Below are 27,124 nucleotides of genomic sequence, written 5' to 3' on the forward strand. Positions count from 1 at the left end.
ACTTTTATACGTATTTACAGGCCTGCCTAAGTTGTGGCAACACCAGTTTCGTGACTATCAGCTAAACCTTTCATAGGGACGAGAATCCACTGTTTCAGCTTATCGATATAACTTTGCAATCTATCTTGGTAGCGCGCGCCGTTACGTACAGGGATACGCGTGTCACAGCGGACCGACAACGGACGCGGCCAGTATCGGGACGAATGAGTGTATCAATACTGAATAAAGTGCAGTGTCCTGTAACTCGTTTACCATTCATTTACAAAGCGTCCTGGGTGGCCTGAACAGCCCAGGTAATTTCCGAACCGAGATGCGCTCCTGCCTGCAGCCACGAGGCCGAACCCCCGTTAAAACCCCTGAGATCTTTTACAACGTTAATATTTAATTAAAAAACTAAAACAGGCAGCGGGAGTGGCGTCACTATGTTTACCGTCATTCACCACATAAACAGTTGCAGTATATCAGTTCCGCGTTAGTTTTCCGCAGCATTCAGTTTAACCACGGTAACAGGATAAATCATTAGACACGAGTTTGCAACCTATCCTGTTCGCGTGCAACGTCAAGGTATCGAGCCTATCGTGAAGTGACGGTCTGACAACAGACGCGGCCAGGCATTGGACAAGCAAGTGTAACAGTCTTAATAAAGTGCAGTATCTTTCCAGTCGGTTTTCAGTTTATTTTCAAGGCGTCCTGGATGGCCAGAACCGCCCAGGTAGTTTTAAACCTGCGATGCACTCATGCCTGCAGCCACGAGGTCGAATCCCCGTTTTTCCCCCTGAGATCATTTTCAACTTAAAATTCACTCAAAACTTAATCAGGCAGCGGGAGTGGCGTCAGTGTAATTATTTAGCTATAAATTTGGGAAAAATTAAATATATATATATATATATTTATTTATTTATTTACAAATTGATTTGATCAGTTCAATGCAAAAAAAAATAATTAATTTTATGTAAAAATATTCATTTCAATAAAATATGGTTTAAGTCCTGAAAGAGGCTAAAGTTCCTCACAAACCAGCCTACAGTAAGCTGCTATGACCACCATTTTGGTAATTATTTTTTACTTAGAAATTCAGGAAAAGTTCCAAAATTCATAAAAAAAAAATTATTAAATAATTATTGATTTGAACAATATCCATCTTCTGTTCTATCATAAGACAATAAAAAAAAAAGTAATTTTATTAAAAATACTACAAAAGTGACAGGTTCGAGAAATAAAAAACCAGTTCTTTTACAAAATAAATTTTGTTACAAAAATTCTACACTACAACAAGAACAAAAACAAACAGATCACTAGCATTTCTCGATTTATAGTCTTCTTATAAGGCGAAGCGAGTCCTTTGCATGCCTTCTCATGTGTTTTGAAGTCAGTTATACATATCAGTTGATTAACCAGGCATGTCTATTCAGTAGCCGGACACGTAATAGGTGGCCAGGCACATCCATTCGGTGGCAAGACGTGTCCAGTAGTTGGCATGATTTAGTGTTGAGCCATATTCAGTATGTTGGTTAGGCACTTCCAGATAGAGGTCAGACCAACAAGATCAGTTAGTGGCCAAGCATATCCAGTAGTTGTTGGCTAGACACCTCCAGTCTGAGGCCAGACACGTATATTCAGTGGCCAAAAAAGCACATCCAGTAGGTGACAAGACGTATCCAGTTGCTAGTTAAGCCTTTCTATTCCGTAGTCAGGCACGTAATCTGCGTCCAGGTGCATTTAGTTTGTGGCCGAAATGTCCAGTCAGCAACAGGGCACATTCAGTCCGTGGCCCGGCACGTAATTGACATTAAGGTGCATCCAGTAGGTGGTCAAACACATCCAGTCAGTAGCCAAAATATATTTTTCGTTGATACTCTGTGCACATAGACCAAGCGTCTCCGAACCAAGAGGTAATATACAACAATATGAGACCAACATTTTAAACAGATCAGGTTCAATGTCACACCAATATATCACTCGTCTGCAAACCATGAAACCAATCATGTCCTCAGTACAGACATTGATTCTCATTGGTCATCAAAAAGGAAGCACATATGGACGAAAATTCAACGTGGTGTGATACAATCTTGTCACAGGAATATTATCTCGCCAATATGCGATAGGCTCCAAGCACCATTTGCTCCAAATGCTTCATTTGCTACAAATGCTCCAATTGTGCAACAGCTCCAACAGCTCCATCAGCTCCAAGTGCTCTAACGTGCAATTGATATGCAATGCACACGGAATGGACACACAATGTACACACCGAACACCTAATGAACAGGCAATGTACACACTGAACAGGTAATAAACACACAATGCACAAGAAATACATGTAATGGTCACGCAATGTACACGGAATGGTCATGCAATGACCACGTAATGCACAAACTGAACGTGTAATGAACACGCAATGTACACACTGAACACGTAATGATCACACCGAAAACGTAATGTATACACAGGTCAAGCATTTAACGAAAATAATGCACATTTGAACGCAAATTCACGTAAATGGAAGCACATTTTCAAGCACATTCAACTCAGTAGGATGCGATCGTATATTTTACAACAGGATATAATGCCTCCAACTATCATTTGGCTCCAATGGTCTTTGACCCCAACGGACATTGGCTCCAACAGTCAATGGCATCAAAAGTATTTGGCTCCAAATAGTCTTAGGCCTATCTGCTTTTTGGCTACAAGACTAGGGGGCTACGAAGCTATGAGACTACAGGACTACAAGACTACAAGGCTTCAACTGGCTACTTGGCTACGAGATTATATAGATACAAGTTTACGAGACTACTTAGTCTATGAGGCTACATGACTTTTGTCTTTGGCACCGTTCAGCGGCGACAGTTAATTTATCTCATGCAAAAGAACATGTAGCAAGTAGTCTCAATTCTTGCCAACAGTTGTTGCCACGTGTTGTGTTGAGGTAAAAATTATTTATTTCTTTTATGTGGGATGTGGGATGCTCACTAACAATCGCAAGAGAAGGAAGGCTTCGCTAGACGCCAAGGAGAAAGAAGTTCGTCCATGATAGTACTCGTTTTCCTTAATATCAGAAAAATCTTATAAAATGAAATAGAAATACAAAATAACTATAAAAATAATAAAAATAAAATTACAAAAAATTGTGGCTTGTAATAGAACTCTATCATTGCTCAACAAAGCTCTTGGAAGCAAAAATTTGACAGTGTGGTAGGGCCTTTAGCACGAGTGCTACAGCCTTCAGCGGAAGTTCTTTTGTTTTGTAGAAAGAGAATATGAGAGGGAGCAAACTGCTGATGGTTGGCCTAGCAACAGCAGCAACATGCAGTGCACTGGCAGTACCAGCATAAAGGAGAATTGCACGGACAGAGCGCTCATTAGAGCAACTTTCCCTCGCAGCTGTTGGTAGGTGGAGGGGGTGGCGAGAATCATGTAAGTCATGCGTGATCCCGAGTTAAAAAAACTAGGAAATTATTTTAGGCGGTGGAAATTATGTCAACTTCAAACAAATTTAGCTAGGAAATGAATATAATCTGCAATACAACAGCCAAGTGCATAAAGTTTTACTTGATACGGATACTAGTCGACTAAATAATGAGGGAATATTTGGTTGGTGCTTGTAGTACGAAATATGGTTTAAGTATCAACACCAGTTCAGTGTTTAAAATCAGTTCAGTGAAATCTCATTACAACAGAAATTTTCATTTAAAAGAATAGATATTTTTAAAGCCCCACACTGATTTACATTTGGTACTTTTATTGGCAGTTAAAATTCTACTCTAGAATATTTCGTGGCATTTTAATTGACTATGCATGGTCATAATTTACCAAGATTTTCTCACTATTCCAAAAAGTAAAAAATTTTCTTCTAGGGAAACCGCAGAAAGAGATCAACAGTATTGTCATGAAAGGTTTTAGGGGTTGTGAAATGTAGGGCGGGCAATACCTGCAGCATAGAATGGATAGCATCAGAGGAAGTAGACAGAAATGTAAAGGCAACTGGAGGGAATAGACAGGAATGCAAAGACAACTGGAGGGAGTGGACAGGAATGTAAAGGCAAGTGGATGGAGTAGACAGGAATATATAAGCAACTAGATGGAGTAGAAAGGAATATAAAGGCAACTGGAGAGAAGTGGTGTGGATGTATTCAGTGCACATGCGAGCGGATGGAATTCAAGTTCCAGCCACATCCTACTGGCCACCGACCTTCAGTAGATAACATTCAATACTGACTGTAACCTCCCAACAACACTCTTGACAGGCCAGTTAGTACACAAGCATCTAGCTGTTCGGTCCTGTCAATGCATTCATTTGATAATCTGCCACATGGTCACGGCACTAAGTCATATTATAACTGTTAATTAGACCCTAAGATAGGCCTGTGTTAAAAATAGAATTTCCCGTATGGCAATAATATTTTTTTTGGCTCTTTATGAATTTGATAAGATTACAACAAAAACATATAATGGAAAAAAAAATCATCCCAATCATTGGCAAGTAAAAAACATAAAATCAGTTCATTCAGGTTGACTTTGTAAGGCATTTAGTTTATGTATTTATTATTTATTCTTACAATACTTCTTCATTACAGGTAAATTCATATATTATTCTAATATAAAATTAATACAACATACATTATACTCTTAATTATCCCCATTTTCCACCCAGTATCAGGATTCACTTCTTCAAACTTATGATACACAGAACTAAATTATTAAGAACTCCATTGCTGTGACTCACTGCTGTAAATATGTACCGTGATTACCCTAGTATGGGTCGTATATTTTAAGCTAATTTTTAGTATAAGAAATGTAATGCTACCCATATGCGCATTTTTGGCTAAAAAATAATATTATATTGTGTGGTTGAATATGTAAGTAAATAACTAACCTATGTTGGTTGTTAATAAATATAACTCCACGAGTAAATATAAATTGTTTAATCAAGATATCTCAGCAGTCGCGTGAAGTTACGTGTACAGCGCAGTTATTGCACGTGTGACGTGTCTGCCTTCCGACTGGTTGCAGTGCAGTCAAGTGATGCGTCTGCTGTCCTGTGAGGTAGAGGAGAGGAAGGGAAAATCTAAAAATAAACCACCAGCGGGAATGGGAGCAAGAGGTGTGCGCGTGTGCGTGAGGCCATATGGACGAACTGGCACCCACACAATTAACGTGTCTTATCTTGACAGATGTTCATGACGTAATTGTGTCCAATCAATCATTATTGTTTTTGAATGAGATTTCCCACGCTTTCTACTGAACATACCATGAAAAAACTGCAGCCATCACTGGTGTTTATAAGAGCAGCTTTTACACTCCTCTAGCCTCGCGGTAAACTAGGTAAACCATGACTGACAAAAGTAGCTGTTCGCCTCTTCTCGCTCCACGTTAAAAAAAAATGGAGGAAAGGAAAATAAGGGTATAAAAAATAGCAGTCTTCTCTTTTATCTTGTTACCTGTTACTAAAACTTGTTGGTCTGTTAGTCTGTTAGTAAACAGACAAAGAAGAGCTGAGGGTCAACGCCGATGTTGTATTTCTTATGCACCAATAAGCTGAGATAAGGAACACTTCACTTGTATCCACGGAACTCTGGTGCTGCGACCCATACACAGTGGCGACCCTTACGGTGAAAATGTTAATTTTTTTGCCCAAAATCAAGGGTGCGACCCATACAATGACCCTTCTCACGGTAGTTTTAACAAATGTACAAACATTTAGGTTTAACTACTACAAAATTACAACACATTAATCACTTACATATCCACAGTTAATAAGAGTTAATATGGAATATTAAATAAATATGTAAACACTATGAATAAATATATTTTTAGTTTCAAAAAACTATAATATATCACACAAATATGTTCATAAAATCCAGTCACATCACAGAGCAAGCACTACAGCTACTTGCAAAGACTGACCTTCAGAAATACTAAACAGCTGCAAAAACACTGCAGAATATTTGTTTTTTTAATCTAAAAAAATACTTAAGCTGAATTAAGTATACAATGAAGAGAAACATTAAGTAACTAACAAAATGGTTTATGTAAATATTGCTAATTTGGCAAAAGCTATAAGACTAGTTGAAGCATAAATTGTACACCACCACTACTACAGTAATTTTTTTACCCAGCAATGCTAAAATATAATGCTATACACACTATTATTCACTAAAATGTACCTTCTTATTATATACACATATGACAAAAAGCATGTAAACATTGACAATCAAACAATTTAATTTCTCGCAAGATTATGTGTTTTTGTAGTAAAATATAATAAAAATTACAGTTTATTTAATTTCACATCATTATTTAAGTACTCTATATGAAAATTTTATTTTTATCTTGTTACTAACTATACATTCCAATTTTAAAACATATTTTTTTAACATTTTTGTAACAATAAAATTCCCACAAAATTAAAATTTTCTTAGCCACAACAATTTACTAGGCACAAGCGACTACATTTGATTACATTGAAAATACACGAAAAATTACAATAGCTACTAGATAAAAAATAAATTATATTAATGTACAAAACAAATACATACACACAAATTTAAGCCCGACGGCTGGGCATCCACTTGTGCTACAATGAAGCACTAGTTTTTAATGTGAATGCATGAATGTGTGACTATATAATTGCTGCAATTAAAAAGATCAGATGCAATCAGACCCATTTTCATTGTGAAAAAATTGTCACTAGAGTGAATGAGTCAAGAAGTCAAATGGACATGCATGCAACTTTGTACATTAGCAATTGTTCAGTCATAGTTTTGCTGCTGGGATAGCTATTTAGGTGTGATAACTGATAGTAATAAGACATAATTGATTATGTTTTTGTAACTTAATTTTTTAATTTATAAAATATTTTTATTTTAAATATTTTTAATTAAAATTTTTTACTCTTTTGGTAACACCAGAAGAATTCACAACGATATCTCAAAAATATTTGAATACCTTGTAAAATTGACCTTTCATTATCTTTACGCTTGATATCAGATGCACTCAATAGCAGTCTTTATGTAGTTTTGCTTCTACATGGAGCAAAAGAAGGACGAAGAATGTGGTTTCATAAAAATCCATTTCAGTACTATTAAAGAATCAGAGGTTTATCAGTTACACTGCACACTACACTAAACACTACTGCAGAAAGAAATTTTAAGTTGCAGCGACAAGAAATCGCAAGCGTCCACACAACCCAAGAACTTTGTACGATGGGTCCCTATTTTTTTTTTTTAAAAACTCTTTTCAAAGTTTATCGTTTGATTGATTTACAATGTTTAACAATTGTAATACGTGACTTAAGTGGTACTGTACCACTGATAAAAAAAATGAAACTACATTAAAAGTACGGTAGTACCTCAAGTTAGATCGGATCTTCGTATAACCTAAGACTGAATTAAAATATATAAGAGAGTTAAAACACACAAATAAATCAAAACTGTGCAAGAACTTAAAGCAGAATGACTGCTGTAATTGGTGTGGTTGCAACTACTCAGTACAGCGAGACAGGTGTGACCGGCTGCAGGCGAGCTCAGGTGTTGAGGTGCAGCGGGATCACGAACTTGGGGCCGAAGGGGGAGGCGTACTTGACCCCGGTCGCCTCGAACACCTGCTGCGGGCACGCCAGGTTGCAGAGGTAGAGGCGGCCGTTGTGGGGGGCGTGGGCCAGGGGCAGGAAGGACAGCAGCGACAGCTTGGTGTCCACTCCCGGGGTGCCGGCCGGCGGGGGGTCCAGGGCGAGCACCGGGGCCCGGCTGTCGTTGGCCCACGAGGCGGCCCGGTGGTACAGGGCGTGGCCCGGCCCGCCGCCGCCGTCGTCCGCCAGCGCCAGGACTATCAGGTCCACCGAGCCCAGCGGCAGGTCTGCGCGACAACGCACCCAGCTCCAGAGTGCGACCCACTCCAGCGAAACAGATTAACTTTGAAGTGCAACTAGCCCTCGGGTCGTTCACATCGTCTCCACCATTATCATGAACTCTACTTGAATACGGCAGTCTACCAATTATCTGGGGTAATGACTGGTAAGGGATCCATGGATAATCGAAAAAGACTGTTAAAGCAAAGTGTGTGTGCGTCTATATATATACATACATGTGTGTGTGTGTGTGTGTGTGTATATATAAAACACCACCCTTATATTTTTTTATCCAACTATCTAGACAAACACTGTAACAGGAACCAACTCGAAGTAACACCCTAATTTGTTCCAGTAAACAGAGCACTAATCAAAAAAGTGCTAGTCAAATGCATTTTTTTCTATAAGAGAGTATTTTAATCAAAATAATTTGTTTTTCAATTAGGTTAGTGTTCTTGCTGACTACCATTTTAATCAAGACTCTACTCCCGTTAAAATTAGTATACAGTACTAATATACTTATATCTAAATACATTAGCCATACATTTAAATAAATATTCAATAACATCTTGAGATTAAGCCATATAAAATTAAATTTAATAATTCATTTACTGCATTGTTTACATAAAAAGGCTTGGGCATAACATTCCTAAGTAGATGCTACCAACATTTCGGAGTTACAAAATACGCAGTAATGTTTTTCATATACGAGATATATTTCAGTTGTAATAAGATTTTAAAAAGCATAAACTTAACATTTGTTATTATTAGAAAGATTATTTAACCTGTTAACGTAATTTCTGACACCGTTATTTACTAGATGCGTTTCTACCCCATGATTTGTGACTAGCACATCCTAGAATGTGAGAGGTAAACTAGCCCAGAAAGCTTCTGGCAGAATACAAAAGGTTGGCTGAAAACTTGGGCATCACTGGAAATAAATATATAATGAAGGAAGTGAATAGCTATTGAAGAAAGAGCAAAATATTGTTTGATGTTTCGTCACATTATTAATTCATCGAATTTAATGTTATACAAGTGTCATTGCCATTGTGCGTGTATGGAAATAAAAAATTTAAAAAATTGTTTATCGTTTAGGGAAGTAAAATATGTCACATTAACCTGCAAACCGGATAATCCTCACCCGGATAATCTGGAGTCTAATGCATATTTATTCTCCTGTAAATGAAACTGGTTTTCTTATGCAAACATATTTGTGTCGCTGTTGCAAGGAGTTCGTGGCACATTGAGTGGTACTTATGCTAAAATTGTATGAAAAAGGATGGAAAGCGTTATTTTCAGACAAGTGCAATACAAATATGTAATTCAAACAGTTCTGAATTTTTCTATGTCGTTTGTTTCATTTAACAAGTCATCAAATTATAAAACTTATGGTATGAATATTTTTTTCAGCTGGGACAGGTGCCAAACAAGTTGTATTGTGTGTAGTCAATACCAGGAAAAACTGTCGGATGTCGGAGATTAGAATTTTAAATTAACTGGGAAGCACTTTCGCTTGAGCCTGATTTATACCTTTGTATCCACTAGCAACATACGCTGTGGTTGTGTTCTAACACGCTTTACTGTATGTGGTCTCTTTTTCTTTGCTACAGAACATAAAAGCTGTTTATAAAGCTGCTGGTTGACATGTTCCAAGCAGGGCTCTTTTCTTCATTTTTCTAATATGGCCAGTGGGTGAAAAAATTCTCATTCTCTACATCCTCCCTTTTCATCTGTAACAGCTCTCCAGTACAATATTCTTAGCTGACAGAGAACAAAACAAATATTTTTTTTTATTACAGCTTCTCTAAATTCACATTTCTTCATAAGTGCCACCCCAAAATTTTGTACCTACATTTAATGTGGAAAAGCAAGTTTGAGTTACTTCTATGCTCAAGACCAAGTGGCCACGTCTCATAAAAACTGTGCAAATATTTATATTTTAGGATGGGCCGGTTGAATCCTCCAATCCCACCAAATCTCCAGTATTCAAAGGATTCCGAATTCGAGGAAAAATATTTGTGATTCAAGAAAAACGATTATAAGAAAAATATTTGAGCAAAAATAGTAAATTAAAAAAATTCAACACTGGCAAAAGTTAACTCGGCTTATTTCTGCTTATATTCATACTTATTATAATACAGTTCATCAAATTTTATTCTTTTAATTTTAATATATATGTATTAATACTAGGGGTGTGCGGGAATAGGTTTTTGTACTGCGGGAAATTTTCGGGAAAAATAAATTATTCCCGCGGGAAACGGGACGGGATCGGGAAAATAAAATAAAAAGGCAAATTTTTAATTATAATATGAGAAGATGGCCATTTAAACGTTTCTTGCAAAGTTAGTTGTTTTTTTTTTGCTGCTATTTCTTTTGTCTGCTTTACTTGCCCTTTTTTCAGCGGCGACTTCATATTTTTTAGCATCCTCAAATTTTTTTTTTTATAGCCAGACGTGCTACCATGCTCGCATCTCAAAAATTTTTCCACACGAGACACTTTGCCAGGGATTTACTGTCTGTCAGACGTTCAAAATACTTCCAAACACTTTTAGGTTTACAAGTAACAAGCTGATCGGTTGCGACATCCATTATTTTTAGGCTGCTAGTTTGTTTTAATATACAACGGCATCGAAAATAGGAACAGATACTTTGCCCAAGCCGTAATAACGTAACGTCAGCCGAAAAAGCCCGCCAAACTAAACAGTAAACAACTATTTTTTTCTCCCAAAGCAAAATCATAGATGTTTAGATACTCGTGAGCAGTGGTGTAAAACTACGTGATTTCATATTTTTCAAAGTGCCAATACAGTTCTCTACATCGCCACTGCTATCAAGTAATGAGAACGGTTACGCTTCGTTATGTAACGCAAGTCTAGTATTTCTTATATCTTTGGCGAAAAGGTTGGATTGCGCATGTGTTTTGTTTGTGTCTATGGACACACAGTGGTTTTAGGTTAAGTATTCGATGGTGACGGCAATAACGTTATATAACTGACTATTCACGTATCTTGAAAATTTGTACCCTTGAAGAAATATATTTATGAACGCATACAATATTTAAGGTACTCCATGTACGTTTTTTATATTCCAATTAGATATGTGTAAACGATTATCATAATTCACTGCACACCACAGCTGTCGCTACGATCGGCATAAGTTTAAAAGATGTTTTGCGTTTAAATAGTACGGAAACCCTTCAAAAATGTACGAATCCATAATAAATATTGTTGTAAAAACAGTTTGAATTAATAGAAAACATTTTCACATGATTAGGAAACATTTGTAAATTTTTAAACAATTTCCCGAAAAATTCGGGAGTAATAAAATTCCCGCCCGGCATTTCGGGAAGCCTATTTTCCCGACTTTTTTCCCGAAGCGTCGGGATCCCGCACACCCCTAATTAATACATATCATCATCACACATCTGAAAATCTTAGTTCATGAAACAAATATAAATGTATAGGTTGCCATATTTTGGGACCCAAAAATATGGTGCAGCGTGAAATTAGCAGAAAATGACAAAATTCTGTTTTTAAATTTTTCCCAAAATTTATCAACTTTTTTTTTTTTTTTTTTTTGAAAAACAAAATTTGGTGCAGAACACAGCTGTTTGTGCGAGATGATTGAGGCCATTTCTGAAAACGTCACGCGGGTCATAGATCTTTAACACAGGAAACAAATCTTAATACCGTATTGGCCCGAATATAAGGCGACCCCGAATATAAGGCGACCTGCAGTTTCAGGAGGCCAAACAAATGTAAAAATAATTTTGGTAGAAATTAATGTGAAAATTCATTAGACATACATTTTGTGTTGATAAATCCTTTTTGCATTTATGTATAACAATTAATTTATATTTATCACATTACTTATTTAAAAAAAGTTTGAATGTCCTACCCTAAAAGTCAAAAGAAAACAATTACTGTATCTATGAATTTAAAATTTTTACAATGGCTATTAATCACTCTTAAAATACCGCATTTAACTATCCGTTTCACTTAAGCTACGTATTACTATTTAGCAGTGTGTTAAACTTAACAAAGCAAACAAAGAATGCAGCTTCCCAGAACAAAACAAGTGGCTAGCTGCCATGGTGAAGCATACAGCCATGAATAACTTCGGTGACGTGACCGCGAATATTTGTCCATATTACTCTCTGACAGAGAGTCTCTGTCCTATGAATTTTAAAGAACAATCTATGATAATTATGTTGTTTGAAAGGTTTTTACATAAATAAAGAGTGAATTACTGTTAAATTATTAAAATAGCTTTTGAAGCAACGTACCAAATGCCTGTAAATATGGTGTCTTTGTGCATGTTCGGCAATTTTCGTTTTACAACAAAGAAATATTGTGGAAAGACAGTTGGCAGCCGTGAATCTCCAAACATTACATCCGAAATGTTCTTAACATTTTCTGTTTGTAAATGTAAACAATCATTCTGAAAATAGCTGTGATATTTTAATACAAATACACTAGAGTCCCGTTATAGCGAGGTGTCACGGTTCCGGGTTTGATCCTCGCTATAACCGTGTCCTCGTTATAACCGAATTGGACAAATTTTGGGCCCCAAAAAATAAAAATTAACCGAAAATAGCATAAATATTGTGTTTAAACCTGTATAATTGGAAAATAACAGGTTATATTAACGAAATCTTAATTTCTGTGAGTAGATGTGTGAATTCTCTTTAAAACGATACCCCATAAGTACGGATGCGATCACCGATTGCGTCAAAATAACCAGAATGGAATACCCTACCACGCCACGTAAGTATAGCATCTCAGCCCGCGGCCGACGCAGCATTGTCCTGCTATCTATTGTCGACGCGGGCTGACTGCTGGCGGCCATGTTGGTTCGGGATGTAGTTAACAGCTGGTGCTAGTGTAGTGCGACGATTTAATTCCTTACAAAAAAGCAGGAGTGCGGCAACGCACGTACGCCTCAAACGAAATAGTCGCTGGAAAACTATACTTTTTTCATTTAAAGAAACCTGTCAACTTTTTTAGAAAATAAATTAGTGATTAAACTCAAACCATCACCACCCCTTTCCCGGACAGATACCCCAACAACTGACCGAAACAAAAGTTACAAGAAAACTGTCCTAGCGATTCGGAAATAAATACGGTAGTGCCTACTAGAGGTGTAAAAGTAACGAAAAAATGTGTACCCGTATGTATTCTTTACTATCGTTACGTTACTCGTTACTTCTGATATCGCATAACATGCAATGTTATGTTGCAGCAACGAATCCAGTCGTATTGCATACGCGTACAGTATGACGTCGCGTAAATAATAAAATAGAATATAAACAATTAACAATATTTGATAATTAATAGTTTTTGTTAACCAAGAAACAATTAAATCTCATTAGAGCGGCTTTTTAATATTATCTCTTTTAAGATAACAAAAAAAAACGTGAAAATACGCGATTATAAAAACAAAAACATACATAAACTTGGACGACGAATTTCCAAATTATACTTTACTTAATAAACAAACCTCGTTCTTTGTAACGTAAATTCATTACGCGAGTAACGAGATGCATTCGTGTGTAACGTTTCGTTACTCGTTACTAGATGGCGCACCCTTACTCAGTACCGAATACATACGGTTTGCTACAGTTCTAGTGCAGACGGAAGTTTGATAAAAGAAAGAAAGGACGGGATTCTATTTTTAAAGCCACGCACTTACGTGGCGACTGCAAGGCTGAAGAATGTGACAGGCGTCAACGGCAAGATGTCTAGTGGCGAGCGAAAGGGGTGGAGATAAAGCAGACAAATAACAAAAGCGCGCTTCAAGCGATCACGCCGTAAATTCCTCAAAAATACCTCATTATAGCCGTGTTCTCGCTATTACCGTGCTCGCTATAACGAGATTCTACTGTATTTCCGTTAAAAATCTGAAAATAAATTACCGTAAATGTTAACACGTGATTGTACACAAAGTACAAATATGAATTGTGTAATAAAAGGTTGCCATTTTGAGATGCTTCAACATCACATTTTTAATTAAGAACAAATATTTTTATTTTCAACTTTAAACAATTGTGAATTACTGCAATATTGGGTAGATTAATCGTTTTCCCCGTGTGAGGTAATGAAGTTTTAGTTAATATAAAAAATCGTGAACATTTTGTTTAACAATGTTTCTACTGTAGCTTTCAGCTTGGAACTAATATTTGTGGTGCAGACGTCTTGGGTGCAAAAATAAGGCGACTTCCAATTTTCGCATCTCTCATTTATGTAAAAATGGTCGCCTTATATTCGGACCAATACGGTAACAAAGTATTTTGATACATGCATTTTGAATGTAATTTTTACACTAAAGCCCATTGATTTTATTTAAGAACACCACAAACATGATAAATTGATCTTTATGCTGTGTTTGTACGTCTTGTGTCTTCATATCTTTGATTATTTAGTGAAAAAAAAAGAAAAAAAACCTTCAATGCATATTATATTTACACCTGGTTTTACGAATATTTATTTCATTATTTAACAAAACTCAAAAATTATGTTTTTCAAATGGACAAAAAAGTGGTTTCCCAGTAAACTTCCAAAAAAAAAATTAAAAATAATACACTATTAACATATTAACCTATATTCTCGTTTATTTACAATTAACATGGAGATGATATTATGTAAATTTTTTAAAATAGTTCCTGAAACCCAAAACTGTTTTTAGTTTGTTTAGAGGGGGAAAAACATTGAAAAAATTTTTTTCTTAATTTCCTGACATGTTTTCAAATCATACTGCACTGTGGCATTGTGATACTTGAAGTAGTTTTTCATTTTATCAAATAGTAAGTTAGGCATAAATATAATGTGATACTGCTAAACAGGTTAGTTGGTATAAGTTAGAGACATTTAAAATACTACAAAATCATTACGAATTACCAACTTAAAATGCAGCTAACAACCTCAGGAACAAACAAGTGCTATGAAGAAGCACTTTATGTTTGTTATAATTTTAATTTAATTTAATTTCATTCTTGACTCTTGAAACCTAGATTCGGATTCGTGAAAATAGGATTCGACCCATCACTAATATATATATACAGTAGAACCCGTTTATAGTGAACCCGCCTATAATGAATTCCCGTTTATTGTGAATTTCCGTCTCAGTCCCGGCAAAATGATGTGAGGTATTAATTTATTGGATATAGCGCACAACTTTTGTCAATGTTGATACGTTTTACCGTGTACCACGAACAAATTTTGCCGACATAATGCACATTTATCTAAAATATTTTCATATAATTACAAGTTTTTTCACAAAACGTCTATTCTGGATCACATTAAAGTTTTTTTCCGCAATACGCTACTCGATTGTCCACTGTTCATATTATAAACAAGTCGTATTCGAGTGGCCTCGGTGGGCTACGTGTAGCCATAAATGGTGATCAGTAGGGATGGTCGGGTACCCGAAATTTCGGGCAGTGTTTCGGGTATCAAGTATACCCGAAATTCCGGGCGGGTATTTCAGTGCCCGAAAATATTGGGCACCTTGGAAAACGGCAATACCGCACGGCGCAAGTAAACAAAGCTTCTTTTTTTGGAACGCGCGGCAGCTGCAGGAACATGCCACGCCACCGCCGTCCCGGCACCAGCCGGTGAAGTGAGTGTGCGTGAGAGATAAGATAAAGAAGGTGCCCGGTCAGCAAGTGTGTTTGTGGGAGGGGGAGACAGATATGAGAGCGAGCCCTGCAGCAAGCGGAAGTGGTCAAGGTCAGCATTTACCGTTACTCTCGCTGGCTGACTAACGATGCAGCTGGTCGCCCGCCTCTCTCTCTCTCTCTCTCTCTCTCACACACACGCGCGCGCACGCACGGCGGATGCTCACTGCTCAATAGTCACAAAGTAGTGTTCAAGGCCGGTGGAGCTGCTTGCTGTGCGCGAGAAGGATTATAAGCTGACTTTAATTACACACATTGTAGTTGCGTGGCATTTGCAGAAAGTGGTTGTGAATGTTTCTATTTAATTCATGTCATTATTTTACCAAAATGGATACCAGTGGAAGTGTAGGTCAATCAGCAGTGACAATGAACCTTCAAGCAGCTACCCAAACACAATTTAGTTAATAAGCACTTTATTTCCAAGATTAATATGCACTCTATTTTTTAGTTTAATGTTTAACTTTCATATCAGTGCGGTATAGTAAATAAATAAAAACAGTTCAGGTTTGTCAATGCAAACTTAAGTACGACTATTTTATGTTCAAAATTTATTTCATTAACTGATTTTGATGCCCGACCGAGATTGCCCGAGCCCGAAAATTTTGGACAATTACCCGCCCGAGCCCGCCCGAAGTCAAATTTCTCTGCCCGACCATGCCTAGTGATCAGTTAGATGAAAATAAAAAATAGTTTTCCCTGCATAGTTAAAGAATGGGCGAATGCGTGTACATTTAATATGTTATCAAAATTAAACATAAATTACCACCACACAAATACGTATGTACATTATAGCAGCAAATTCAATATTTTTACGTCTCATTTTTATCGTTCACGTTTCGGACATTTTGATTGAGTAAAGTTCGCAAGACTACCACTAGAGGGAACTCTGTGGACTAAATTTTTCCATAGAAAGTAAGAAAATTTCGTTCCAGCTTTAGCAACTGCGATACTAAATGATACGTAGTGATCTTTGATGTGCCAGACTCGTTATTTTTTGTTTATTTACTTTTGACGGTAAAAAGAATTTCGTGTTATTAAGCTGCAAATGTGCTTCAATAAGAAATACGTACATAAAAAAATGTGAAAACGCGGAAAAAAACGTAAGGCATTATCTGTGCGAGATAAACTGGACATTATTGAAAAGGTAGACTCCAATCCCACTGTCCCGCACGTGTTAATAGCAAAGGAACTGGGAATTGCAACATCCACATTAAGTACAATATTAAACAAGCTGAACAATCTTCTTTCTCAAGCTGCGAAAACGTCACAGAGTATTAAATGCCTGAAAAAAGGATAATACGTCGATGTCCAAGAACCATTAGGTAATAGAAAGTTTGTACATGTGTAGTTCATTAAAAATAATATATGCATTTGCTCATAAAACTGTTGCTTTGAGTATTTTCATTCGTTCTTTTCTTGGCTTAGGCCTATGTGTAGTTAAGATTTTACTTTTGAGTATGTATTGCCAATATAAAAGTTTTCCCAGATATAAAGTTTCCCCTCTATAGTGAACATATAAATGACTCCCTTCAGATTCGTTATAACAGGGTTCTACTGTATATATATTAATTTTCATTACTAAAGAGCTGACAGTGTTTTCTACATCGGGTCATGTACTAAGGTATACAGTCAAACCTCATTAATACGAATCCGCTTAGTACGAAATTCCTGTTTATGCAAAGTACTTTCACAGTCCCAGAAAATAAAGTATGCTTTCCTATGTTATTCAGTACTTTTAATACAAAATACGGTTAATATGAATTACGAAGTTGTTTTGATCCCTCAAGTAGCTGTTAACGTGTATAAATAAACGGTTAATACGAATTTCACCGCCGAAGTCTTCATAACCGTCATGTAAACAAACGTTTCTCCAAAGATATATGTATGTATCCTATAGCGCAAAATGGTCGAAAAACAAGATGAAAAGTTCAACTCTAGTGGCGATGTTAGTAACTAAACTAGAAAAGATGCATGTTGTAAACGGAAAACGAAAAAGGAAAGTACTCTATACGTTACATATTAATATTAGTTGTCGGAAGTGTACATAGGTAGAAGTTTAAACAATCTATGGAAAAAAAGTTCTGATATTTTCCATTGCTCACGCACATGTGTCTTAACCTCAATTTTGAGTATGAGTTGTTTTGTAATATGACTGCGAAACATAAACACAATGACCTTACATTGCAAGTTAAAGTTAAAATTATCGAAGAAGTAGACAATGGAGAGAGAATGAAAACTGAAATTGAAGTTAGTATTATGATTTATTCTGTAAGTTTTGCATTGTGTTTGTTTTCTTCAGTGTTTACAAATTGTTAAGCATGTAGTGAAGCCAGCTTATACTACCAACAGTGTATATAATTTTCTTTATGGTTGTAAATATAGGCATTTACAGTTCAATCAATTATTTTTGTCATGATATCCCAATAGTTTGGTTAATGCAAACCCTCTTTATTACAAAGTGCTAAAATTATGGTCCCTTCAGGTTTTTAATTATGAGGTTTGACTGTATGCTGAAAGCGCTACTATGCTCTGCAGTGAGACTTCTAGTGACCACTTGGCAGAATGGTTAGCAACAGATGCTACAGTTCGTGACCCAGCGCGACTGACGCGAACACGCAGTCTCACCGGCGATCTTGGAGATCAGCTTGTTGCCGGTGAGGCGGTACAACTCCAGCTCCTGCTTGAGCTGCTGTGTGGCGCAGGCCGTGTCGAGGAGGAACACGAGCGTGCGCACGCCGTGGCTGGCCAGCTGGCGGGCGCAGTTCAGTCCCGTGGCGCCCTGGCGGTGCGGCCCGCACAGCGCCACCACCGTCGGCCACTGGTGCGAGTTGCGAGGGTTCAGCCTGCCCCGCACACACTCCTTCACCTTCAACGTTTCAGGATGCTCCTTCCCGTCTCATCAATCAATCATGCACAAATGAATACGCTTAGCTATAAATACTTATCGAAACTCATTTTCACCACACATAAAATGGTCAAATTGGCAATAAAGCTTTTTCTCAGACACTCAATCCAGTATGTAGTATAAAAAACCCTATTGTTGATCAAACTATGAAAACAATATATTATCAGGTAATTGTAAACATGGTGAATGACTTAATTTAATAGTGCTTCAAATCATTAAATCAATAAACAGATGATTCATTGTTTTTCTTACATTTAAGGTAAGTGCACCGGTACTCGTCACTGGTCCAATGGTCGTCACTAGCAACTTCAAATGTAAATAATAGAGAAGTAGCTCAATATATCGCCAACTTAAATATTGACAAAAATTTGGTCGACGTTCTAGCTGAAATTACCACAATAGTTTTCGGAACAAACACTATTTTCAATCAAAAAAAGTCCGTGCATCAAAAGTTCGTAGAGCAGTGAAGATAAATAGGGGAATTCCTATACTAAAACACTAAGGACGTTAGTGCACATTTTTACTTCTAATTCTGTAATTTTTCATGTTTATTCGTGATGTTTTGTGCTGAATGTGTTAGTTAAATGTTCTTGAAGAGGTGAAAGTGTTTATTTAAAAAAATTCATTTTCTTTGTATGATTTAGTTAGGGTGACGAAAACTGGATCAATAAAAACCTTGTATTGCTAGTGTTCGTCATACCTGACGAGCACTGGTACATTTAATATTTTATTTAAAGTTGTGCTAAGTTACACCCTAAAGTTCTTAAATAATATTGGTTCTTTGTTGTTAATAGACAAAGTACGTTATTATGATCAGATCCAGTAGTCGTCACCTATGACGACTTCCGATGCATGTGTATGACGACTTCTGGGTCGGAAATTACTTTACTTTATTGATTGCAAAAATTGTGTAGGCATTGTTGTTTACATTAATTTAGGGGTCATTCGATATATATTTTGACATTAATAAGTAAACTAAACATTGTAATGTGTCTCGTTCTTTAATTACAGGGCAAAATGCCAAAACGGAAAATACTGTTGTATGAAGAGTCAGCCATGGAAGCTGCTCTTAAAGATGTAGCGAATGGTACGAGTATAAAATGAGCAGCGGAAAAAAATAGTGTGCCAAGGAACACATTGTTCGATAAACACAACGGCAAATCGCCCTTGGGTAGGAAGATGGGCGGGCCCTGATTCATTTTTATATTTTACTTGTGATATCGCATAACATGCTATGTTATGTTGCAGCAACGAATTAAGTCGTATTGCGTACGCGTACAGTATGACGTCGCGTAAATAATAATAAATAGAATATAAACAATTAACAATATTTGATAATTAAACAGTTTTTGTTAACCAAGAAACAATTAAATCTCATTAGAGCTGCTTTATTATATCTCTTTTAAGATAAGAACAAAAAAAACGTGAAAATACGCGATAGTGAAAAACAAAAACATACATATTTCTAATTTGTAAAAAAATACTTTGTTACGTTGTTTCTGTTCCAATCTCAAACTTTGTCTACACACATAATACCTTTAATAAACAGTAAAAAAACTTAGACGAGGAATTTCCAAATTATACTTTATTAATAAACAAACATTGTTCTTTGTATCGTAAATTCATTGAATATGCGCGCGCATGCGTAAAATATACGAGAAATGCGAGTAACAGAATGCAGCCGTGTGTAACGTTTCGTTTCTCGTTACTAGACGGCACACCCATTACTCAGTAACGAATACATTCGGTTTGCTACAGCTCTATGTGCTGTCCCTCTTTGTTCCGTGAGTGCTGTAAGTAAATTCAAAATTTAATGAGGATTATTCATTATATTACTGAACGATCTTTATGAAATGCCATTTTGATGTTTAAAATATAGTACCAAATAAAATTTGAAGCCCAAATAGTACAATACTATCATTCTGGATCCATGAATTAAAACTAATGCAGCCGAAATCGCACATGACGACTACTGGCACAAACATGTGACGAACACTGGCAAACACGAAAATTTGCATGACGACTACTGGCTCGAAATCACACTTTTTTCAAAATTATAAATCTACAAAAATAATTTGTGTTTATCGAAGAGTGTTGGATAGCATTGTAGAGTAAAGTTTGAGGTTAAAAACAAACATGTAGGGGCAGTAATACACCTACAAGGTTATGTACACAATTTTTTTTTTTATAAAACTCTTCTTAGCATGACGACTACTGGTACATCTACCTTAATTAAAGATATACAAATACTTTATACAGTTTTATCATGTGTAAGATATTGGTGAAATGAAAAATGACATGTGCTTTACATATTTTGTAAAATTTATAATACTACATGTCAGTCATGTTTAGGAACACCACCATGCTGCATTTGTGATTTTCAGGATTATTAAACGGGAATACTAAAGAAAAATTAATAAACAGTATAATGGTATTCAAAAGAAAATGTAACAGCTGTTACATAGAAAGAAATAATACAAATAATAATACAGATGAGCATTAATGTTTAATAATATTTCTGATGTCACGTTGCGTCCATGATTCATCTGTTCTTCAAAATATCATTACCTAAATAAACCAGTGAAGAGTGAAATGTAATCTAGAGAACAGTACTGTACTAAAATGAAAACCAACAGTAAAAGTAAACTCTGAGTGAACTACAAACACTGGCAGCACAGTAATGCAACCTGATGACTAGGAATAAGATTATATGGCGAATTGTGATAAAACTGAAATAACCCTGAAAAGCCATGTCAAAACACAGCATAACACTGAAATGCAACTTAATACACCATATTATAGCACCCAAGAATTAAGTAGTTTTTAACCAAAACTTAATTCAAATAATAATAAAAAAATAATCTTTTAATGTTTGAAATTCAAAAAATGTGGTATTTCCGGACCTAAAATTGTACCAAAGTGCATGGATCCGAAAAATTAATTTGTTTTATTGTGCATCCCTTATTGAACCACTTTGAAACCACAAATGATCAATAATTTATTGTTAATGTTCTGAATGTATATGCTTTAGACCATTTCATTACAATTTAATTATTGTAAAAATGCAACGTACAAATTTTACCACTATTTTGATGGAGTAAGTATTAGATTACAGATTTTATTATCATAAAAACTAGTGGTGCACCGATATGACTTTACCGATTACCGATTGTGAGAGCAATAATTGGCAGATACCGATTCAGTTACCGATTATAGTGAACAAATTTTTTTTAAGTGTAATAATGCACACAAAAATTTTTCCCATGCAAATTTAATATCAAGATTAGGTAAAATTGAGAATACAGTTATAATTACAGTATAAAATATAAAATACACTATTAAGTTATTGCAAATTGTAAATTAAATTAACGTCCATCTATATTTGTTATTGTAAAAACTTTAACTACAGTCTAATAATATTTATTGTAATTTACAATGGGTAAGTTTTTGTTGCGGAAAACTAGCATTATTATCGACTATCACATAAGGTTCCATCGAGAAATTATCGTTTAACAATGTAAACATGTTGCTTTATTTAGTTCACTTGAGGTTAGAGAAAAAATGTTTTCACACTTCACTTTTTTGATCCCTACTCGCCATCTCACTATAATTATATAAAAATGACTCAAAACCAATTCTAGCACATGTGATTTTATTTATGTTGACTGAATATATAAAATTATAAATACTTTTTCAATTTTCACGTCACATACAAATAACACAACGGATAATGTTACCAAAGACTCCCATAACGAGTTTGTAAAACGCAGTGATAAACTCTAGAAGGTATCGGGACCACGATTTTGAACCGTTACTACGACTCGGAAAAAATCGATTGTCATAGAACCCACTGCAACTGCTTGTGGTATTTTGATTGCGTGCCATCTATTTTACGTCTCTGGCTATAGGTAATGTACAAGGCCACTAAACAAATAACAGAAAAAAAGACGAAACGTAAATATACACGTGTAGGAAAAATGTATTTTTTATTTTCGAGGCAATGAGATTTATTAAACTTAACTAAATATCTGTACTCATGATATGACGAAATTAGATAAATTTTGTAATATATACAAATATTACCGTATTTCGTCCTAAAATGTGTAACAAAATATTACACGGTAAAAACCTACTTAATTATGCCGGGACGTAGATAATCGGCAAAGTAATCGTTAAGATAATCGCCGATTACGATTAATCGGCAAAGTACCCATAATCGCCGATTACGATTCATCGGTATCCGCATCGGTGCACCACTAATAAAAACAATAACGCCGAAATTTTCTGTTTTAAAAACCAAATTGAACTAGAAGTAAAACCATGAAATCTTGTCTCTACTTATGACCAAGGTCAACAGCGAGAATCCACTTGATAAAATCTGAATGGGAGCAGCTGGATTGGGACCAGATTAGAGACCTCTGACTGTAGACTTGCCTGTGGCCACCTCCCAGCAGCTGCAGCGCCATCTCCGTCGCGGCTCGGCCCATGAGCTCGGTCTGCCGCTCAGCGCTGAGCCCGTAGCGCTCCGCCACGAGCATGATGTGGCGTCTCAGCTCCGGCATCACGCTGGGGATCACCAGCCCGTCATCTGCGTCAATAACAAGCCTCCCGTACACTCAACGCTCTGTGTGTCCTACGACAAAACGATCACCCACCAGGAAAGCCCATTCAGATTTCATTGACTAGCCGATTACAATGGAATCTAAGAATTCATAATCCAATGGTTTTGGAATCAACACTGTGAACATAATAAAAATGTGATAGGCTGTCCCTTTTTCTCCGCTCCAGAGTAAAAGGAGACAACTCCCACACCCGGACCGGGTTTGTATCTATTTCGCACAACATTGCTGATACGAAATACTATTTAAATTGTGCAAAACTTCAGACTTAAAACATATACCACTTAAAATTACTTAAAAAATGTACTTTAAAAAAAATTATATATATATTTAAATTTTCATAAAAATTATATATAAAAAATATATATAAAAGTAAATAAAGGCTATGTTTACAAGGCTCGTAACATATCAAATATTAACTGCTACATTCACGTAAATTCTATTACAACTTGGCTTCACTTCCACTTCAAACTAAAAGAATACTATGATGAAATACAATATCTATAAATATGCATATAAAAACAATATTAAGGAAAAATCTCAAAAATCTGGGAGCTCCTTACTTTACTACCGCAAGACGTCTTGCTACTAACACTGCTATGCTAAGCAAAATTACAAACATTACTTTCTCTTAAAAAAAAACCTATTAACAGTTCTGTGCTGGGCAAAGTCTAAATTCATCAGTTCAAAAGGGCTGTGACGTCACTAACTGCAACTTTATCACCGCGCTATCAATGCACGCAATACACTTGTTCTATGTCTTCCAACCTTTGCATTATGTCTACGGACTTCAACTGTGAGTTTTTTTGAAAGAAAAAAAAATAAAAATTATAAAAAAAAATTAGCACACCACTACTTGTTCAATCTATTTATTTTATCGCCGTTGCTACCAACCCCGGGATCCAAACAACCATTCAAAAACATGTAAGTCCGTGGCCACTTACTTGTCGTCCTCGGTCCTGCCTGTTACCTGAGCGGCTCTCTCACATAGCTGCATATGTGTTCGGTCGCAAGGCTGTTTCCAGTGGCGAAGCATTTGCGTGCAGATATCCACGCAATAGTTTAACTTGCATGTTTAACTTGGTCATTCATGGAATTATTTAGACATAACGTCACGTAAAAGTATTTTATTTCATGCACCACTATTATAAACCCAGTGCGCGAAGCACGCACAAGAGTGCACCGCGTCCGTCCAGCTCGCTGGCGCCGCCATCACTGCCTATCCTGCTGCGGTCAACCACCGCTCACATCAAGCCCTCTAACGGCCATCGGCTAACTCGAAGTTCTGAGCCCCATTAATTTCTTGTAATAGTCCAAAAATTTTAAGCACAAAATTACAAATAAAAAGTTACTAAAAAATTGATTGTCTGTAAAGTCGGTTTACAGACGATAGTTTAACGTGATAACGTCATAACAAAACATTGATGAAATGATTGCATACTTTTATCAATAAAATTGAATCATTTTTATTGAATTATCACTATTTTGTATGGATACAAAGGAGTGAAATGAAATCTACAATTTAATTGATAAATTTACTTTTATTTGAACTCATTAATTCAAATAAGTTTATTACTTTAACGAAGATATTATTTTAACTATAACTTTTATACAAAGACGGAGTGAAATAAAATCTACAATTATTTGATAAATTTACTTTTATTTGAACTCATTAATTCAAATAAGTTTATTACTTTAACGAAGATATTATTTTAACTATAACTTTTATACAAAGAAGGAGTGAAATAAAATCTACAATTTAATTGATAAATTTACTTTTATTTGAACTCATTAATTCAAATAAGTTTATTACTTTAACGAAGAGATTATTTTAACTATAACTTTTACGTATACATGTTTGCTATTTAACTTCTTTTAATCTGTGTTATTCTGTTAAGGATAGGACGATGATAGGAAAAGTAGGAAACGAATAGGAGGGTTTCAAGTTTAATGTGCATCGAAAAAGTCAAATCGATGGTTATTCCAATCGAGTGGAAGAGAGAGAGATTCAGCGCAAGCGTACAATGAGCGTAATGGGACACAGCGTAATGGGACACTTTTTAGTGCGTGCAGCCGGCGTTCATCGATTTATTAGACGTTGTCACGTCAAAAACTTTAATACAAATTATTGCCAACATTTTATATATTACAATTTACAAGCTTACACTTGACTCAGGTTTTAGAGACAACTAAAACTTTCTGGAAGTGGTGGCCTTCGGCCAGAGCCGATCGGACAACCAGGAATAAATAGTAGTAATTTAAAATAATTAAATTAGATGCAAAAGCACCTTAAGCTATTCTTCAGCCAAAAAATCAATACAAAAAAATTATGATCATCTTAAAAATATAATTAGGGAAAAAAAATAATGTGGTGGAAACACCACAAAGGAATATCAAAAAATATTTTCAATACCTGTAATTAAAATTTTTGTCCAATTAGTTGATTGATAAAGGTTTCGTTCCAAATACGTGTGTCACGTGCACCTAGCCGGTGCCACCGCCATTTCTGTCACGATCCACCTTCAGAGGGGGGGGGGGCGAGAATCGTAGCTCTTTACATAGAAACAACTCGCTTGGCATCAACTAGTCTTAACTTCATAAAATACTTTACTGTACCTAGGATCATAGGTTCGTCATCCCGTACAGGATGTCTGGTGAGAGCTGAACTAAGGAGATTTTGCAAAATAACATAATACTTAATTAAAATTATTTTATTCTTAAAGTCAAATACTCAACATCATTTTAAAGAACATTTAAATAGCGGGATTACAATTTAAAACAATAATCTCTTTACTTCCTTAACGATTGAACGACCTTACAAGAGAGAGAATGAGAGAACTTCACTAAACACTTCCCTAGTCCTTCCGAATACCTCAAATCATAATTAATACTTAAAATTAAAACAAAGATAAGTCCATACTCACATTTTCCGAAAAGCCTTTCTTGATCGATTACTTTAAAAAAATAACGTAGGGGCCTCTCCTGCCCTTGAAATCCCGAACGAACATTACATTTTAAAAACTATGACGCGTGACCCCTGACGAGGGCCATAGCCTCCGCCCGAAAGCTTGACGACTACATTATGACCTAACTTAAATTAAACGACTCGTGGCCTCTGGCGTCGACCATAGCTTCCGCCCGAAAGCTTGAATTCCTACATCACGAACGAACTAACAACTCGTGACCACAGGTGAGACGCATAGCCTCCGCCTGAGTGAGCCTGAATTCCTACATCACGAACGAACTAACAACTCGTGACCACAGGTGAGACGCATAGCCTCCGCCTGAGTGAGCCCCGAGTCATCACTCACTTGCGCTTAAATTCGCGCGCCCTGCCGCGCCTACCATAACAAAAGCTCGTTATTGAAGTCAAATTTACTAAACAACTAACTAGAACATCTGGGAAGACTACCCCCCCTCTACCCCAATGTGCAGGCCACACCGCGCGGCTTGTTACGACAGCGCGCCCCAGTAACTGCGGCCCGTGGCTGCGCCAGCGCGCGGCCAAACAAACAAACAAAATTCTGCAAGCCCGCAGCGCGCCGCGCCGGCCCCGTGCCCCAATTACATGGTCACGCCACTTGCGCTGACGAGTGAACAGAGCAGCCAGCCCAGAGTCCCGTCAGTAAAGTCCCTAAATTTGATTTCAACAACCCTGCAAAATTTCAACCCGCGACATAACCCTCCCCTCACAGAGCTCGAGCCCCATCGAGCTACCTCAAAATTACAAATTGTCTTTTTCCATTAAACCATAACTATAAATTCCTCATTTCACAAAAATAATAATTTTCTTAGTTCCTTGCTGTCTGAACATACATCTAGATTCTGCATAAGATTTATTTTAAAACAACAAGTATTCATAAAATTAAATGTAAAACTTTTATCTGGTTTGTTCTCACAGGAACCTTCAGAGGCTCGAGTTCTCAATTCTAAAAAAATTGTTCTGTTAGTGAAGCTCTCTTTACAAATTAAATTACTGTTCTTAGTTTCTCAGTATTCGTTAAACAATGTGCAAATTCTTGATAATTATTATTATTTTTTTTTTCAGTTTCCGTTTATTACCATACTTCTTTCGTTCT

At 36.3% G+C, this 27,124-nt stretch overlaps 1 protein-coding gene across 1 annotated transcript in view; it reads right to left on the minus strand.

Annotated features, from left to right (window-relative positions):
- Positions 1-1,228: 1,228 nt before the first annotated feature.
- Positions 1,229-27,124, minus strand: part of LOC134541685 (enhancer of mRNA-decapping protein 3) — a 48,605-nt gene continuing 22,709 nt past the window's right edge. Inside the window, exons 6-8 of the mRNA XM_063385301.1 lie at positions 22,861-23,014; positions 18,147-18,364; positions 1,229-7,851 (exon numbers count right to left, since the gene is read on the minus strand). Coding sequence (XP_063241371.1) covers positions 7,520-7,851; positions 18,147-18,364; positions 22,861-23,014 — 704 coding nt within the window. The 3' untranslated portion in view covers positions 1,229-7,519. The remainder of the gene's footprint in view (positions 7,852-18,146; positions 18,365-22,860; positions 23,015-27,124) is intronic.

This window comes from Bacillus rossius (assembly GCF_032445375.1).
Source record: "Bacillus rossius redtenbacheri isolate Brsri chromosome 4 unlocalized genomic scaffold, Brsri_v3 Brsri_v3_scf4_1, whole genome shotgun sequence".
In the NCBI taxonomy this organism is placed as follows: domain Eukaryota; kingdom Metazoa; phylum Arthropoda; class Insecta; order Phasmatodea; family Bacillidae; genus Bacillus; species Bacillus rossius.